At 38.3% G+C, this 17,360-nt stretch overlaps 1 protein-coding gene across 1 annotated transcript in view; it reads right to left on the bottom strand.

Moving 5' to 3' along the window:
• Nucleotides 1-15,777, bottom strand: part of Flt3 (fms related receptor tyrosine kinase 3) — a 71,244-nt gene extending 55,467 nt beyond the window's left edge. Inside the window, exons 1-2 of the mRNA XM_090341805.1 lie at nt 15,738-15,777; nt 5,717-5,838 (exon numbers count right to left, since the gene is read on the bottom strand). Coding sequence (XP_090197931.1) covers nt 5,717-5,838; nt 15,738-15,777 — 162 coding nt within the window. The remainder of the gene's footprint in view (nt 1-5,716; nt 5,839-15,737) is intronic.
• Between the last annotated feature and the right edge of the window lie 1,583 nt (nt 15,778-17,360).

The following is a 17,360-nucleotide window of genomic DNA, read 5'->3' as shown; positions in this document are numbered from 1 at the left end:
TAAATTGGTATATACTTATTACCTGGGGCTAATAAATTAAAGAATAAAAATTTATTGTTTTGCAGTTCAGTGGTCTACAGCCCATAATATTTGTGTGTGTGGGGAGGGGGTGTGCAGGACTTTGGCACTGGCCCTCAACTATTATGCTCAATACTACCACTCTCCACTTGAACCACAGATCCATTTAACCACAGTTAAGAATCTCAAAGACGTTCCTGCTTGATAGGGCTTTGAACTTCAATCCTCAGATCTTAGACTTTCTGAATAGCTTCCTGGTTGCCAGTGGCTCATTCCTGTAATCTTAACTCCTCAGGAGGCTGAGATCTGAGATTGAAGACTCAAAGCCAGACTGGACAGAAAAGTCCCTGAGACTCTCTCAATTAGCTGACAAAATTCAAGATTGGACGCATGGTTCAAATGGAAGAAAAAAGCTGTGAGTGAAAGAAAAAAAAGCAAGAGCACAAACCTCCAAATTCAGGCCCAAGTACCACCTACTTGTCCCCACCATAAAAAGGTAAAATGAAATAAATAGACAAACTAAACACACAAACTAAACATTTTATAGAGATGTCTCTTTCCTGTTGCAGGCTGGGATAGAGTGAACCCATGTGTCTTTAAAACCCAAATACTGGTAGCTTCTTTAAGCCTTGAGAGCTGCCCCAGGTGTCTGTGCAGCTGTCACCCTGCCACAAAATGACTAAATTAAGTGGCAATATAAATGTTTGGATTATCATGAGAAAAAAAGAAAGAAAGAAAGATGAGAATATCTGAGGAAGGCAAGAACATTTACTGAATTGGCTGGGCACTGGTGGTTCACGTCTATAATCCTAGCTATCTAGAAAGTGGTTACAGCGCCCAGGCTGAGTTCAAGCCCCATGACCCACCAAAAAACAAACAAAACAAAAAAAATCTGATACCTGAGGATCAAGGCTCAAAGCCAGACTCCAGGCAAGAAAGTCCATGAGACTCTTACTCTCCAATTAACCAGCAAAAAACTGAAAGGAGAGGTGTAGATAAAATGGTAGAGCAAATCTTTGAGCAAAAAGCCAAGGGACAGTGCCAAGGTTCTGAGTTCAAGCCCCAGTACTGAAACAAATGAAAAACTTTCATGGCTAAGGACATATCTCAGTGATAGAATGGTAACTTTAGCATGTGCAAGGCCTGAAGTTAATATCCAACACACACACAGTGTGTGTGCAGACACATACACACAAAAGAACTATCAAAATGTCTATAACAGGTTGGAAGCATGGTTCAGTTGGTAGAGTGTCAGCCAGTGAGTGAAAGTGTCAGATATCAAGTTCGAGTCCCAGTCTCAGACCTATTAAAAAAAAAAAAAAGATAGAGATTCCCTCCTTGAACACTTGTTTGTTAAACTTGTCATTTAAAATATGATATAAAAATCAACGTTAATAAATTCTTTAATAGGCCAGGAGTTTGGCCTAGTGGTAGAGTGCTTGCCTAGCATGCATGAAGACCTGGGCTCGATTCCTTGGTACCACATACTTAGAAAAAGCCGGAAGTGGTGCTGAGGCTCAAGTGGTGGAGCTCTAGCCTTGAGAAAAAGTCCAAGGACAGTGCTCAGGCCCTGAGCTCAAGCCCAGGACTTGCAAAAAATAAAAATAAAAATAAAAATACAAAATAAATAAATTCTTTAATAAAAAAAGGAAAGGAAAGGAAAAGATGCATATGAAAATGAAATGCCAAATGAAATATAAAAGGACTCCACAGGGAGTGGTACTTTTTAAAACAAAATCTGCTTAACAGAGAACAATCCTAAGCAAAAGTACTTTCCAATATGATTTAAGCAAAAAACGAAAAGAGAAAATAGTAAAATGGGAAATCCCTGTGCCATGAGAGAGAAACAGAAATATTAAAAGTTATTGTCTGATCGAGATAAAATAATGTCATTTGCTGAGAAGCCAATGGAACTAGAGCAAATCATGTTGTGTAAGATAAGCCAAGACCAAAGAAACAAAAGGCTCATGGTCTCCTTGATATGTGGATATTAAATGTAAACAGTACAAGAGTGATGACTCAAAACTCTGATACTCAAGGTTATTGACATGAACTTGGAGATATAAATATAACTATATAGACACATAAATCTATAATGGGATATATAGTCTATAGACATACTGATATATTGAATAGGTTGATATGTATCTATGACACACAAAATCTCAGCTTGAAGCTGGGTGCGGTGGCTCACGCCTGTAATCCTAGCTATTCAGGAGGCTGAGATCTTAGGATCAAGGTTCAAAGCCAGCCCAGACACAAAAAGACCTGAGACTCTTATCTCTGATTAACCTCTAGAAAACAGGAAGTGGGGCTTGGCTTAAGGGTAGGGCAGTATCCTTGAGCTGAAGAGCTCAGGGACAGCACTCAGGCCTAGGGGTAGAGCAGTAGCCTTGAGCTGAAGAGCTTAGGGACAGCACCCAGGCCAAGTTCAAGCCCCATGACCCACAAAAAAAAAATCTCAGCTTAATTTTAATTTTGCTCTTAAATTTATGTGCCAGTGATTGCATGTAGAGATTCCATTCTTGAATACTTGTTTGTTAAACTTGACATTTGAAATATGATATAAAAATCAGTGTTAATAAAATCTTTTAATAAAACGATTAATTCTGTAATAATTTCTAGATAATACTAAAGAGAAACTTTCGTATCGAGAATATTATGAAAAATTAGGCCAGGTTCCTAATTAGAATGGAAGGGGTGACATTTATCATGATGCATGCTATTCATGAATTGACTTGTGAATTTAACCCCCTTTGTATAACTACTTAAAGATAATATAATAAATTATAAAAATGAAGCGATTTCACTTTGGCTTCAGTGTTAGAGGATACCATCCATTGTCAGGTGGTACAGTGGTCTTGGGCCTGTGCGGCAGTGACCAGCATAAGAATATCATGACTAGGTAAGTAAAGCAGATAGAGACTAGTGTCCCCAAATCACCTGTAAGAGTATAGCTCCAGTGATTTAAAACTTCCCACTAAGATATGATTCTTTCTTAAAGATTCTACCACCTCCTAATAATGGTTTAATTCCACAGTGCTCATGTGGACAAATGACCTTTAGGGGCATTCCAGATCCAATATGATAGTGACTTGGTCACAATCCGTGAGAAAATGTTGATGTACTCTTTATTATCATTAAATTGTATAAATAAGTTGTCGTTCAGCAAAGCAGTTTATGAATATAAGGTATGTTGATAAATATGACCTCTTCTGTCATTCTCCCCACCTCTCCCACCTTCACCCCTGCCTTAAGTTTCCTTAATTTTGTGGGGTTTTTAATTGAATTTTATTATTACTTTTTCCCCTTTTCTATTTTCATTCTTCCTCTTGGCCCCCCCCCCATCTCTTTGATGTACCTTTTTCCTAGTGTTTATTTTGTTGGACTGTCAGTAAATGATCTACTCTTATGCAATAATTTCTACTTAGATTTCTGTTTTAAAGTCTGATGTATAACATGATATTCTACTTAGGCATAATGTGTTCTTAACCTACTTCAAATACTTTCCCTGAGTAACTTTTTGTGTTTTTTTCAAATATCTTTGACTATGTCAAAACGAATTGACATTTTGTTTTGTAGACCATTAATCATTTTTTTAATTTTCTATAATTGTAAATGAGTTACATATAATTTTTGGATAGGAAGCCACAGGAATGATGCAATTCTTATTACGTCAGCTTAAGGGCCTCTGCTAAGAATAAAATACATTAGTGCTGGTCACAGGACTAAGGTAGGATTTTCAATTTCCCACTTGCAGAATGCCTCTTTTTACTCTTTTGTACTCTTGGGAAAGGCATCCCCATATATAAACAACCCAGAGAAGTAGTGAATTGTGATCTACCATCCTGAAGGAATTATGTATGCAATTTTATTTCCAAAAGAAATTTGTTTCTCTTTTCTAATTTATCGACACAAACATTTGTTTGTATTACATTTGTTTGTATTACTATATATATATATATATACTTATTTTCTATGTTGTAGTCCATTTTTGTTTGATATGATTTATAGTTGATATTATCCTGACACCACACATCAAAATGGACTGGACTATCTTGTGTTTATTTATACCATATTCTTATTATTGTGTTATCTTTTTATTGAGTACTTTCTTTCTTTCTCATATTATAAGACTATTTTAGATTCTCATATGAATGTTAACTGTAGAATGACCTATTTCTCCAAATATTTCTAGCATCTTTTATGAATGAAGAAAATAATATTGATTTTTTTCTAAGTCTTTCCATTTTCTTAATAATGGGGCAATGCCATTCTTTCTGATGGCAGCATAGAATTCCACTGTGTATAAGTACTACATCTTCTTGATCCAATCATCTACTGAGGGGCATCTGGGTTGGTTCCATATCTTACCTAGGGTAAATAATTCTGCAATGAACATCGTTGTGTTAGTAGCTTTAGTATGACCTTGTTTCTGAACATTTGGGTAAATGCCAAGGAATGGAATTGCTGGGTCATAGGGGTCATAGGGGAACTCTATGTTTAGTCTTTTTTTTTTTTTTCAGTCCTGGGCTTGAGCTCAGGGCCTGAGCACTGTCCTTCAACTTTCTCAAGGCTAGAGCTCTACCACTTGAGCCTCAGCACCACTTCCGGCTTTTTTCTATGTGTGTGGTACCAAGGAATGAAACCCAGGTCTTCGTGCATGCTGGGAAAGCACTTTACTGCTAGGGCAAACTCCCGGCCCCTCTATGTTTAGTCTTTTGAAGAATCACCATAGTGCTTTCCAGAGTGGTTGAAAGAGTTTATACTCCCACCAATAGTCAGTAGCGATCCCTCCTGGCCACATGCCCCCAGGATCCTCCTAAGGAAGAATCACAAGAGCTCAAAAGCTACGTGCATATGGTCATACAGGATGAGACTAAACTAAATGAACTCCAGGATATGGATACAAGAGGTTTAGCTTTGTGATTGTTGTTCTTAAAGTACTATGTAAAGTTATTTCTTATCCCTTTTTTCCACTTATGGTTAATCTCAGGAAGTTACTGTATCTGACTTTGTTACCTGGTATATTATATATATGTTTATTTGTTTATTTGAAACAGGGAAGGGAAGGGGGGAACAAGATGATTGGGAGGGGATGGGAGGAGGGAAATGGGGACAAAAACATGAGAAGGTTCAAGAAGTTAAGTACCCATTACCTGATAATGTAATTGTAACCCCTCTATAAATTATCCTGACAATAAAATACAATTTATAGAAAAAAAAGTTATTGCCTGGCTGGGCACTGGGGGCTCATGCCTGTAATCCTAACTAGTTAGAAGGTTAAGATCCGAAGATCACAGTTCAAAGCCTAAGCAGGGAAGTCCATGAGGCTTTTATCTTCAATTAACATACTTAGTTCTTGGTGAAGTGCAGAGGGAATCACGTGGAGACACGGATGCTGAAGCTGTGCCAGATATGAGCGCGCACAACACACCAAAATACCTAAAGAGAAAAGCCTACACCGCCATGGCAGGTTTCAACAGGCTTACAAAGAAAAAAAACAGAAAGAGAGAGGGGGGGAGAAAGGCAGGAAGGAAGGAAGGAAGGAAGGAAGGAAGGAAGGGAGGGAGGGAGGGAGGGAGGGAGGGAGGGAGGGAGGGAGGGAAAGAAAGAAAGAAAGAAAGAAAGAAAGAAAGAAAGAAAGAAAGAAAGAAAAAGGAAAGAGAGAAAAGCTATAATTTAATTAATGCTTTACCTTGGGATTCCATGATGGCTTCCCCACTGATGAATCATTGTTCTTATGACTGATTAAAACACACTTGATCACAGGCAGATCTTGATGTGTGATAGTCTCAAATACCATGACTGAGAAGACAACTGGAAAACAAGACAAAGACAATGACATTGATATAAGCACACCTTACACACAAAAAAATATGTATTTATCATCCTACCACAAAACAAGATGCAATCAGGGAAAAATCGGCCTCTGTGAAAGGGTGTAGAAAAGGAAACTGAATGAAAGTAAGTCTACTTTAAATCAGATGTGGAGGTATTTAGAGTGGGTATCCAAATCTGCAGCAATATGACAATTGTCTACATAGTTACCAATATGGCAGTTGTTAGTTTTTGAAATAAGGTTATTGTGGTTAAGAAACTATTTGTAGCCCAGCTTGATGGCTCCCACCTGTAATCCTAGCTACTCAGAAGGTTGAGATCTGAAGATCAAGGGTCAAAGCCAACCTGGGCCCAAAAGAACCTGAGACTCTTATCTCCAATTAACCCCTAGAAAATGGGAAGTGTTTTTTTCCCACTCATCTTGTTTTCCCCTTACCTTCCCATTTTCAAATACACAAATAAACATATATACAATATACCAAGTACCAAAGTCAGATACAATAACAACATGAGATAAACGTTAAGGGGAGAAGAAGAAAAAAGAAATAACTTCACATAGTACATTAAGAACAACAATGACAAAAATAAACCTCTTGTTTCCATATCCTTGAGTTCATTTAGCTTAGCCTAATCCTGTAGGGACATATGAACAGAGCTTTTGAGCTATTATGAGTGTCACTCAAAATTTTTGTATCTGACTTTTTTCCTTCTTCTCTTGAATTTGCCCATTCTTCTTGCAGTCAGATTTTTCTCCATGTATTTCCTTCCTTCCTCCCTCCCTCCCTCCTTCCCTCCTTTCCCACCTCCCTCCCTTCATTCCTTCTTTTCTTCCTTCTTTCCTTTCTCCCTTCCTTTCTTCTTTTCTCTGTCTCAACAAAATTTCATTTCTTTCTTTATTTTTGGTGCCAGTCTTGGGGCTTGAACTCAGGGCCTGGGTGCTGTCCCTGAGCTCTTTTTTGTTCAAGGCTAGTGCTCTAGCCACAGTGCCACCTTTGGGTTTTTTTTCTGAGTAGTTCATTGTAGATAAGGATCTCATAGACTTTCCTTTCCTGAGCTGACTTCCAATCACAATCCTCAGATCTCAGCCTCCTGACTAGCTAGGATTATAGGCATGAGGCTCCAGCACCTGGCTCAGATAATTTTTTAATTGAGCAACGTATAAAATTTTCAGAAACTCACTTTAGAAATAATGTTAGGGGGTTTAGAGTGTGGCTTGGTGGTAGAGTGTTTGTCTCTCATACATGAAGCCCTAGATTCAATTCCTCAGTACCACATACACAGAAAAAGCCAGAAATGGTGCTGTGGCTCAAGTAGTAGAGCGATATATCGCCTTGAGCAAAAGAAGCTTAGGGACAGTGCCCAGGCATTGAGTTCAAGCCCCAGGACCAGCAAGAGAAAAAGAAAGAAAGAAAGAAAGAAAGAAAGAAAGAAAGAAAGAAAGAAAGAAAGAAAGAAAGAAAGAAAGAAAGAAAGAGAAAGAAAGAAAGAAAAAGTTTAGCTTAGTTTTTATTATTTGTAGTTTGAATCACTTAAAACTTTTAAGAGCCAGGTGCAGTGGCTCACACCTGTAATCCTAGCTACTCAGAAGGCTCAGATCTAAGGATCTCGGTTCAAAGCCAACCCGGGCACTAACGTCCACAAGACTCTTATCTCCAATTAATGACTAGAAAACTGGAAGTGGTGCTGTGGCTCAAGAGGTAGGGTAGTAGCCTTAAGCTGAATAGCTCAGGGACAGTGCCCAGGCCCAGAGCTCAAGTTCCACAACCAACAACAACAAAAAAAGAATATTAGCTGAAGATGTTTTTAAGTTTTATTCTTTATAAAGGACTACATAATTATGTATAAAGTTAAAAAAGCCAACATGCAAAATTTGGGGCCGGGAGTTTGGCCTAGTGGTAGAGTGCTTGCCTAGCATGGGTTCGATTCCCATACTTAGAAAAAGCCAGAAGTGGGCCGGGAGTTTGGCCCAGTGGTTAAAGTGCTTGCCTAGCATGCATGAAGACCTGGGTTCGATTCCTCGGTACCACATACATAGATAAAAGCCAGAAGTGGTGCTGAGGCTCAAGTGGCAGAGCTCTAGCCTTGAGAAAAGTCCAAGGACAGTGCTCAGGCCCTGAGCTCAAGCCCAGGACTGGCAAAAAAAAAAAAAAAAAAAAAAAAAAACAAAGAGGAAAAGAAATCATTTGTTTAGAGTATAAGGAAGTCAGGGGAAGTAGAAAGAAATAAAAAGACATAGCCTTTCTTAAAAAAAAAAAAAAAAGCCAGAAGTGGTGCTGAGGCTCAAGTGGTAGAGCTCTAGCCTTGAGAAAAATCCAAGGACAGTGCTCAGGTCCTGAGCTTAAGCCCAGGACTGGTATAATAATAATAATAATAATAATAATAATAATAATAATAATTTGTCAAAAAATAATGATAGTAATAAAATAAACCATGCACCAGTGGCTCACCTATGTAATCCCAGCTACTAGGGAAGCTGAAATCCGAGGATTCTAACCCAACCCAGCCCAGGCCAGAAAATCTATGAGATACTTATTTCCAATTAATCACGTGAAAACTTGAAGTGGCACTGTGACTTAAAGTGGTAGAGCCCTAGCCTTGAGTGAAAAAGCTCAAAGACAGCACCCAGGCCCTGAGTTCAAGCCCTCTCACTGACAATAAATAAATAAATAATAATAACAACAACAATATGTATATCAGAGCAAGGAAAGGAACGACATCGTTCAAAAAGAAATTCATTACCTGACTTACGTAACTACAACCGCTCTCTACATCACCTTTACTTTTTTTAACCTTAATGTATATCAGGAATTTTAAGTGTGGATCTCTAAAATAATTTTCTGTGTCATTATTTGTACTCAAAGTTTTAACTAATCAAGGGATGGTTCAAAGATTAGAGACATGGCTCAATTAGTGTAGAGCAGTAGCCAAGAAGTGAATGTGCCAGCTACCAAGTTTGAATTCTAGTTTCAGGCCTACAATTTTAAAAAGAGAAAGGAAAAGGAAAAAAAAAAAAGAATGGTTCAAAAATAAATTCTAGAACATTTGGAATAGTAGCTGTTTTGCCCCTATTGCAGAATCTTAATAGAATTTTTTTACAAGACTAATATAGATTTATTCTGATTGATTTTTTTTTTGGTGCCAGTCCTGGGGCGTGCTATTCTGATTATTCTGAAGCTATCATGAAGCTCAAAGACAGTGACCAGGACCGGAATTCAAGCACCAGGACTGACAAGAAAAAAAAAAAAGAAAGGAAAAGAAAAGAAAAATCATGACTTTGAAGCTGCCTTGAGAAAAAATAAAAAAGGACAGTGTACAGACTCTGCACTCAAGCCCCAGGATTGGCAAAATAATAATAATAATAATAATAATAATAATAATAATGGCTATATATGACAGCCCAACAGCCAACATCATACTGAATGGAGAAAAACTAGAACCATTTCCCCTAAAATCAGGAACAAGCCAAGATGGTTCAGTCTCTTCAATCCTCTTCAATATAGTTCTGCAATTCCTAGTCAAAGCAATAAAGCAAGAAGGGGACATAAAAGAGATTCACATAGGGAAAGAAGAAATCAAACTATTTCTATTTGTAGATGGCATAATTTTATACCTAAAGGACCAAAACCTTCATCCCTGATCAACCACTTCAGAAAAGCAGCAGGTTTTATAAAGTTAACCCACAAAAATCAGCATCCTTTCTGTATGTCAACAATATACAAGTAGAAAGGGAAACCATGAAAACAACTCCATGGGCAATAACCTCAAAAAAGTGGGGGCAGGAGCATAGCCTAGTGGTAGAGTGCTAGCCTAGCATGCATGAAGGCCCTGGGTTCGATTCCCTAGTACCACACACACAGAAAAAGCACACACACAGAAAAAGCCATAAGTGATGCTGTGGCTCAAGTGATAGAGCACTAGCCTAGAGCAAAACGTGTCCAAGGACAGTGCCCAGGCCCTGAGTTTAAGCCCCAAGACTGGCAAAGAAACAAAGACAGAAACCTAGGGATTAACCTAACCAAAAACATAAAAGATCTTTATAGTAAAACCTATAAAAATCTAAAGAAATGAAGCAAAGAGGACACAGGAAATGGAAAGACCTTTCATATTCATGGATAGGTAGAATCAATATTGTGAAACAGCCATACTGACAAAAATTATATATAAATTCAATGCAATCCCCACGAAAATCCCAATGACATTCTTTACCAAGTAGAGAAAACAATCCATAACTTCATATGAAACAACAGAAGACCTAGAATAGCCAAAGCAATTCTAAGCAAAAAAAAAAAAAAAAAAAAAAGCAATGCAGGTGGTAACAAGATACCAGACCTCAAACTCTACTACAGAGCCATAATAACAAAAACAGCTTAGTATTGGCACAAAAATAGAACCAAAGATCGATGAAATAGATTAGAAGACCCAGAAATAAAACCAACACTTAAAGTTATCTGATATTTGCTAAGGGAGCCAAAGACATAAAGTGGGGGGGGGGGGGGAAGCCTCTTCAATAATTAGTGTTGGAAAAACTGGGCATCTGGATGCAGAAAACTAAAAATGGGCCTCCGTGACAGACCCAAAAGTTTGAAACTACTGCAAGTGAGAGATGGAGCAACATTAGAACTTATAGGTATAGGCAGAAACTTCTTGAATAGAATCCCAGAGGCACAACAGATAGATTTGACAAGTGAGACTACATCAAAATAAAAAGTTTCTGCACAGCTAAGGACGTAGTTACTAAACTAGAAAGACATCCAAGAAACTGGGAAACGATATTTATCAGCAATTCATCAGACAAAGGCCTAATATCCAATATATAGAAGGAGCTCAAGAAACTAACCCCTCCCAAAGCTAATAAGCCTATTACTAAATGGACAAGGATGTTAGGAAGAGACTTCTCAGAAGAAGAAGAATGGCAAAGACACACATGAGGAAATGCTCATCATCTCTGGCCATAAAGGAAATGCAAATCAAAACAACTCTTAGATTCCATCATGATATAAGGACACTTGCACATTCATGTTCATTGTTTCTCTATTCACAATAGTTAAGATATGGACCCAGCTCACATGACCCCAATAAATGAGTGGATCCAAAAAATGCGGTACCTATATACACAATAGAATTTTACACAGCCATTAGAAAGAATAAAACAATGTCATTTACAAGGCAATGGATGTAACTAGAACAAATCATGTTAGGTGAGGTAAGCCCAGCTTAGAGAGACAAATGGCCCACGTATTCTCTGTTATGTGGAAATTAGATCTAAAATGCTCTGGGATATGATAAATTATACAGGATTCTACATACACACAGTGAGCTCTAAAGAGAATACACTTATGAGAGAAACACATGCCTTTGTGCCACTTCATATTTGTATTAAAAATATACTGAATATAAAATAATATACTGAAACAAACTACACTGATTTTTAATTTTTAGTTGTTGATGATTCTGATTTCTTTATCTTATCCATGGTGTCTTCAAGTGAACATTTTCAGAAGGGTTGGAGGGAGGGTACTGAACTTGAAGGGAAAGGGGTGAAAAAGTGCAGCAGTGGCGTTCACTGGACATGGATAAAAATGAACTATACTGGGGCCAGGAGTTTGGCCTAGTGGTGGAGTGCTTGCCTAGCATGCACGAAGACCCGGGTTCAGTTCCTTGGTACCACATACATAGAAAAAAGATGGAAGTGGTGCTGAGGCTCAAGTGGTAGAGCTCTAGCCTTGAGAAAGTCCAAGGACAGGGTTCGTGCCCTGAGCTCAAGCCCAGGACTGGCAAAAACAACAACAAAAATAATGAACTATACTACTTGTGGGTAGAGACAGGAGGGAGGCACTGGGAGAGAATGAGGAAACAGAAGACACTGTATGCAAGGAAGTGTACGCATTACCAGACTCGTGTACTTGTAATCCTTTTGTACACAACTCCTATATTAATAATAAAGTAAATTAATAAAATAATTTTTTAAATCTTACCAGACTCCAGTGACTCAGGCCTCTAATTCCAGCTATTCAAGATGCTGAGATTTGAGGACTGGGGCTGGAATCCAGTTGGCCCTGAAAAGTACATGAGATTCTTATCTCTTGTCTCCAATTAACCACCAAAAGGCTAGAAGTAGAACTGTAGAGTGCTAGCCTTGAGTAAAAAGTTAAGGGACAGCACCCAGGCTCTCAGTTCAAGTCCAGGATACACACACACACCCACCCACACACACACACACACACACACACACACACACACACACACCCTTGGCTTTTGACCGTTTTCATTTTTTAGAGTCTATTGTTGTTACCAAGTAAACTGGAAGGCTTAATTAGTAGCATATGAAAGACAATAGAAATTGTGCTAAACATTTAATTAATAATACTGGACATTTCAGCCTGGTGCTGGTGGCTCTCACCTGTAACCTCGCTACTCAGCAGGCTGAGATCTGAGGATCCCCAACTGAAGTCAGCCTAGGCAGGAAATGGAAACTCTTATCTCCAAGTCACCACCAGAAAACATAGTGGTGCTGTGGTTCAAAGTGGTGGAGCACTGGCCTTGAGCACAAAAGCTCAGGGATGGCGGTACCCAGGCCCTGACTTCAACCCCCACAACTGACAAAAAGAAAAAAAATATATAAATAATCAATAAACATTTCAAATACTGTACTGCATATTATTTGTTAAAGAGACTATTTTCCTCACACTGCAAAATTTGCATTTACTTGTAGGCCGTAAGGGTTGATAATTGTATTTATTATTTTGTAGATTCAGTTATTTCTGTATGAAATAATATAGGAAAATAAATTGAGAAAGTTTTGTTTAAAGAAAACTTCTTTAGGACTAGGAGTGTGGCCTAGTGGTAGAAAGCTTGCTTAGCATGCACAAAGCCCTAGGTAGAAAGAAAGAAAGAAAGAAAGAAAGAAAGAAAGAAAGAAAGAAAGAAAGAAAGAAAGAAAGAAAGAAAGAAAGAAAAGAAAGAAAAAAAGAAAGAAAGAAAGGAGGAGAGCAAGAGAGAAAGAGTGAGTGAGAAAGGAAGAGGAAGAGAGAAAAGGGAGGGAGAAAGAGAGAGAGAGGAGGGAGGGAGGGAGGGAGAAAGGAAGGAAGGAAGAAAGAAAGGAAGGAAAGAAGGAAGGAGAGAGGGAGAGAAAGAGAGAAAGAAAGAAAACATCTTTAATGTGTCATATTTCTTAAATGTTAACGTATCTTTAATACATATGTAATATTTAAGAAACCAACAAAACAGTACAATTGCGGTGTCATGCATGCTGTCAGTGACAAAAACAAAATCATTTTGGTAGTGTTGGCCCATGCTTTTCATTTAATGTATGTTTCTATGAATTCAATTGTGATCCTGTAAGTAGCCTATAAAAAAATAAATTGATTATTATGTGTGATTGAAGAGTATTCAATGATAGGTTAGCTTTCTGGGCACTGGTGGCGCATGCCTGTAATTCTAGCTATTCAGAAAACTGAGGTCTGAAGATCATGATTTGAAGTCAGCCTGGCAGGAAATTTATGAGACTTTTATCTCCAATTAACCTCCAAAAAGCTGGAAGTGGAACTGTGGCTCAAATAGTAGAACAATATCTTTCAGCAAAAAAAAAAACAAAATCAGGACAGCAACCCAGGCCCTAATTTCAAGCTGCGGGGCTGTCATACCAAAAAGGGTTATCTAATTTATAACTTAAAATAGGCTTTAGGTATAAAATGGAATGCTTTTCTCCTGGTAGTGAGAAAAGATAATTACATTCATATGGCCTAATAGGCAATACTGTAGCTTATAATATAGGTTTTAAAACAAAATTGGCTATTCAAACAAGTCAAAGATTATGTCTTCTGTACTTAAATATGAATTTTTTGCATAGTGGATCATATGAATTTTATATACATATTTCAAACGTGTGCAAATATTTTTCAGAAACTAAATCAAATACCAATTTGTAGATAATTAACTGAAGCTAAAAACTCGATCCCTGAATCTCATTAATTTCATTGTAAGAAGATACAGAGTGTAGCTGGGCACTAGTGGCTCACACCTGTAATCCTAGCTACGCAGGAGGCTGAGATCTAATGATTGTAGTTCAAAGCCAGCCTGTACAGGAAAGTCCAGGAGATGCTCATGTTCAATTAACTACCAGAAAACCAAAAACACAGGTATGGCTCTCTTGAGCACAAAAGCTCAGACAATGCCCAGGCCCTGAGTTTAAGCCCTGTAACTGACAAAAATAAATAAATAAATAAATACAGTATAAAATTTACCATTTAAGAAATTCTGAAAATTCTTATCTTTTTAGTTGTAATATTTAATTAATGAATAAGAAATAGCAGGATTAAGTTTAAATCTACCATCTTTTTTTAGGTTATTTTTTGTTGTTGTCATAACTGCTCTTGAGGGATTTTCCTCTCTTCCTGTCTCCTTTGGAAATAACTGAAATTATTTTTTTCATTTTATTCCCCAGTACTGGGGTTTGCACTCTGGGTCTGTCTCCAAGCTTCTTTTGCTCAAGGCTAACACTCTACCATTTGAGCCACAGCATCACTTCTGGCTTTTGCTGTTGATGTAGTACTGAGGAATTGAACCCACGGTTTCATGCATGCAAGGCAAGCACTACTAAGCAACATTCCCAGCCCCTGAAATTCTTTTTTTTTTTTTTGCCAGTCTTGGGCTTAGGCTCAGGGCCTGAGCACTGTCCCTGGATTTTTCTCAAGGCTAGGGCTCTACCACTTGAGCCACAGCACCACTTCTGGCTTTTTGCTACGTATGTGGTACCGAGGAATCGAACCCGGGTCTTCGTGCATGCTAGGCAAGCACTCTACCACTAGGCCAAACTCCTGGCCGCCCTAAAATTCTTTTTATGATTTAACTTCATTTCCATTCTTGGATTATTAGCCATAATGCTTTGCTTTGATATTTTAGTAGTTGCTTCAAGGTTTGTAGTAAGTCCTCACATTTTATTAAATTGTTAATAGCCGGGCACGGTGACTCACACCTGTAATCCTAGCTACTCAGGAGGCTGAGATCTGAGTATCAAGGTTCAAAGCCAGCCTGGGCACAAAAGGACCTGAGACTCTTGCCTCCAATTAACCTCTAGAAACTGGGAAGTAGGGCCTGGCTCAAGGGTAGGATGGTAGCCTTGAGCTGAAGAGCTCAGAGACAGTGCCCAGGCCAAGATCAAGCCCCATGACCCACAAAAAAAAATCGTTAATGAATAATTAATAATTATTAAATTCTGAATGATACTAGGGTTTTGTTATTTTTTTTGTGCCCAAACTGACTTTTTTTTTGCCAGTCCTGAGTCTTAAACTCAGGGCCTGGACATTGTCCTTGGGCTTTCTCAAGTCTAGAGCTCTACCACTTGAGCCACAGCACCATTTCTGGCTTTTTTCTATGTATGTGGTACCAAGGAATCGAACCCAGGTCTTCGTGCATGCTAGACAAGCACTCTACCACTAGGCTAAACTCCTGGCCCCCAAATTGACTTCTGAACTCCAGTCTAGCACCGTACCACTTGGGCCACATCTTCACTTTTAGTTTTTGGCTAGCTAACTGGACAGAAGAGACTTGGGAATTTTATCTGTCCAAGCTGTCTTTGAACTGTGATCCTCAGAGCTCAGCCTCCTATAGTTAGGATTATAAGCAAGAGCCACCATTGCCAGACTACAAGAGAGAATTCCAGAGATGTATAGAGTCAGTGTACTTTGGACAAGCTCATCTCTTCTATTATATTCATGTGCCCTGCTTTTTCAAGCAGTGATTGGTAAGTTTCATTATGCTAGCTTCACATATGTGTGTATGTGTGTGTATGTTACATATATATTTAAATCTTCTTTATCCTTCACTATCCTTTCCTTTTCCTTTCTCTCATTAGACAATCTTTTACATTCATGACCTGCCATCATCATCATCATCATCATCATCATCATCACCCACCATTATTAGTATCATTTTAGGTCTGGAGTATTATTTTCTTCCTTGACTTTGAAAGATACCTCTCTGGATATAGAATTCTATCCATATTGTATTTTATTTTCAGTTCTTGAAAGATCTTGTTTCAAGTATATTTTAGTTTATATTGTTTATGACCTGAAAGAACTGGTAGCAAGTGTGTCTTGCATTTCTCTGGATTCCCTTTAAGGTTTTCTTTTTATCACTGGCTGCAACCAGTTTGATTACAATGAGGTTTTGTTATTTTCTCCATTAGACATGTACTTTGGTTTTGGATTCTTACATCTCTGGGATAATCATTTTGATCAGATTTAGACAATTTTCTTCCATTTTTTCTCTTTCATTCACATGTAATGACATGTGTAGTCAACCACCTGATGTCCCTCTGCAGATTTCTATTTCTCTGTTCATTTTAGATAGCTTTTCCATTGTTAGGCTTTCAAGTTCACTAATCTTTCCTTTGACAGTGTTCAGTTTGTCATCTTATCCAGTGTAGATATAGTTTTCCTTTCTGGAAGTTCAATTTGGATAAATTTCATGTATATATGTGTATGTATATATATGTATACATATGTAAATAAATATGTATTTATAAAACCTATTAAGAGGAGGAAAAACAGTAGGAATGGGCAAAATATTTTAGGAGAAACTGCACCAAACAAAATATAGGGTAACAATCAAATATTTAAGTTGCTTCTTAACATTTGTCACTAGGGAAATACAAATCAAAACCACAACGATGTGTTGCCACATCCTTGTTCCAATGGCCAAAAACCAAACACAAAAAACTGACCCCAGCACTTACTATCCATGATGCTGAGCAACTATTACATTGTTAGAACAGATTAAACTGACTAGATCGCTTTGGAAAATAGTTTGGCACCCTCACAAAGTTTAATTTTTCAATATACTGCACTGCAATAGCACGCAGGTATTTATCTGAGAGCCATGGAAAGTTCACTTACCCAAAAATCTGTGCTTGCACTCATATAGCTCATTGTAACTGACAGAAATGGGGGCCAAATAATTGATCAGTCCAGTAATGAAGGGTTAAACTGAGCACGACTTCCAGCTCTGATAGCTCATGCTTGTAATCCTAGCTATTCAGGAGGCTGAAATCTGAGGATTGTAGTTTGAAGCTTGGCAGGACAGAAAAATCTAAGAACCTTGTCTGCAATTAACTCTCAAAAAGCTGGAAGGGGAACTATGATTCAAGTGAGAGTACCAACTTTGAGCCAAAAAGCTGAGGGGCAGTGCTCAGGTGGGCAGTGCTCAGGTGGAGTTCAAGTCCTTGTACAAGAGAAGAAGAAGAAGAAGAAGAAGAAGAAGAAGAAGAAGAAGAAGAAGAAGAAGAAGAAGAAGAAGAAGAAGAAGAAGAGGAGGAGGAGGAGGAGGAGGAGGAGGAGGAGGAGGAGGAGGAGGAGGAGGAGGAGGAGGAGGAGGAGGAGGAGGAGGAGGAGGAAGGGGAAGGGGAAGGGGAAGGGGAAGGGGAAGGGGAAGGGGAAGAGGAGGAAGAGGAGGAAGAGGAGGAAGAGGAGGAAGAGGAGGAGGAGACGGAGGAGGAAGTGGAG

The sequence above is a fragment of the Megascapheus bottae genome, chromosome 11, assembly GCF_031878675.1.
Source record: "Megascapheus bottae isolate mThoBot1 chromosome 11, mThoBot2.hap1, whole genome shotgun sequence".
Lineage (NCBI taxonomy): Eukaryota > Metazoa > Chordata > Mammalia > Rodentia > Geomyidae > Megascapheus > Megascapheus bottae.
The sequence above is the reverse complement of the archived record's forward strand: the minus strand, read 5'-3'. Positions and strand labels throughout refer to the sequence as shown.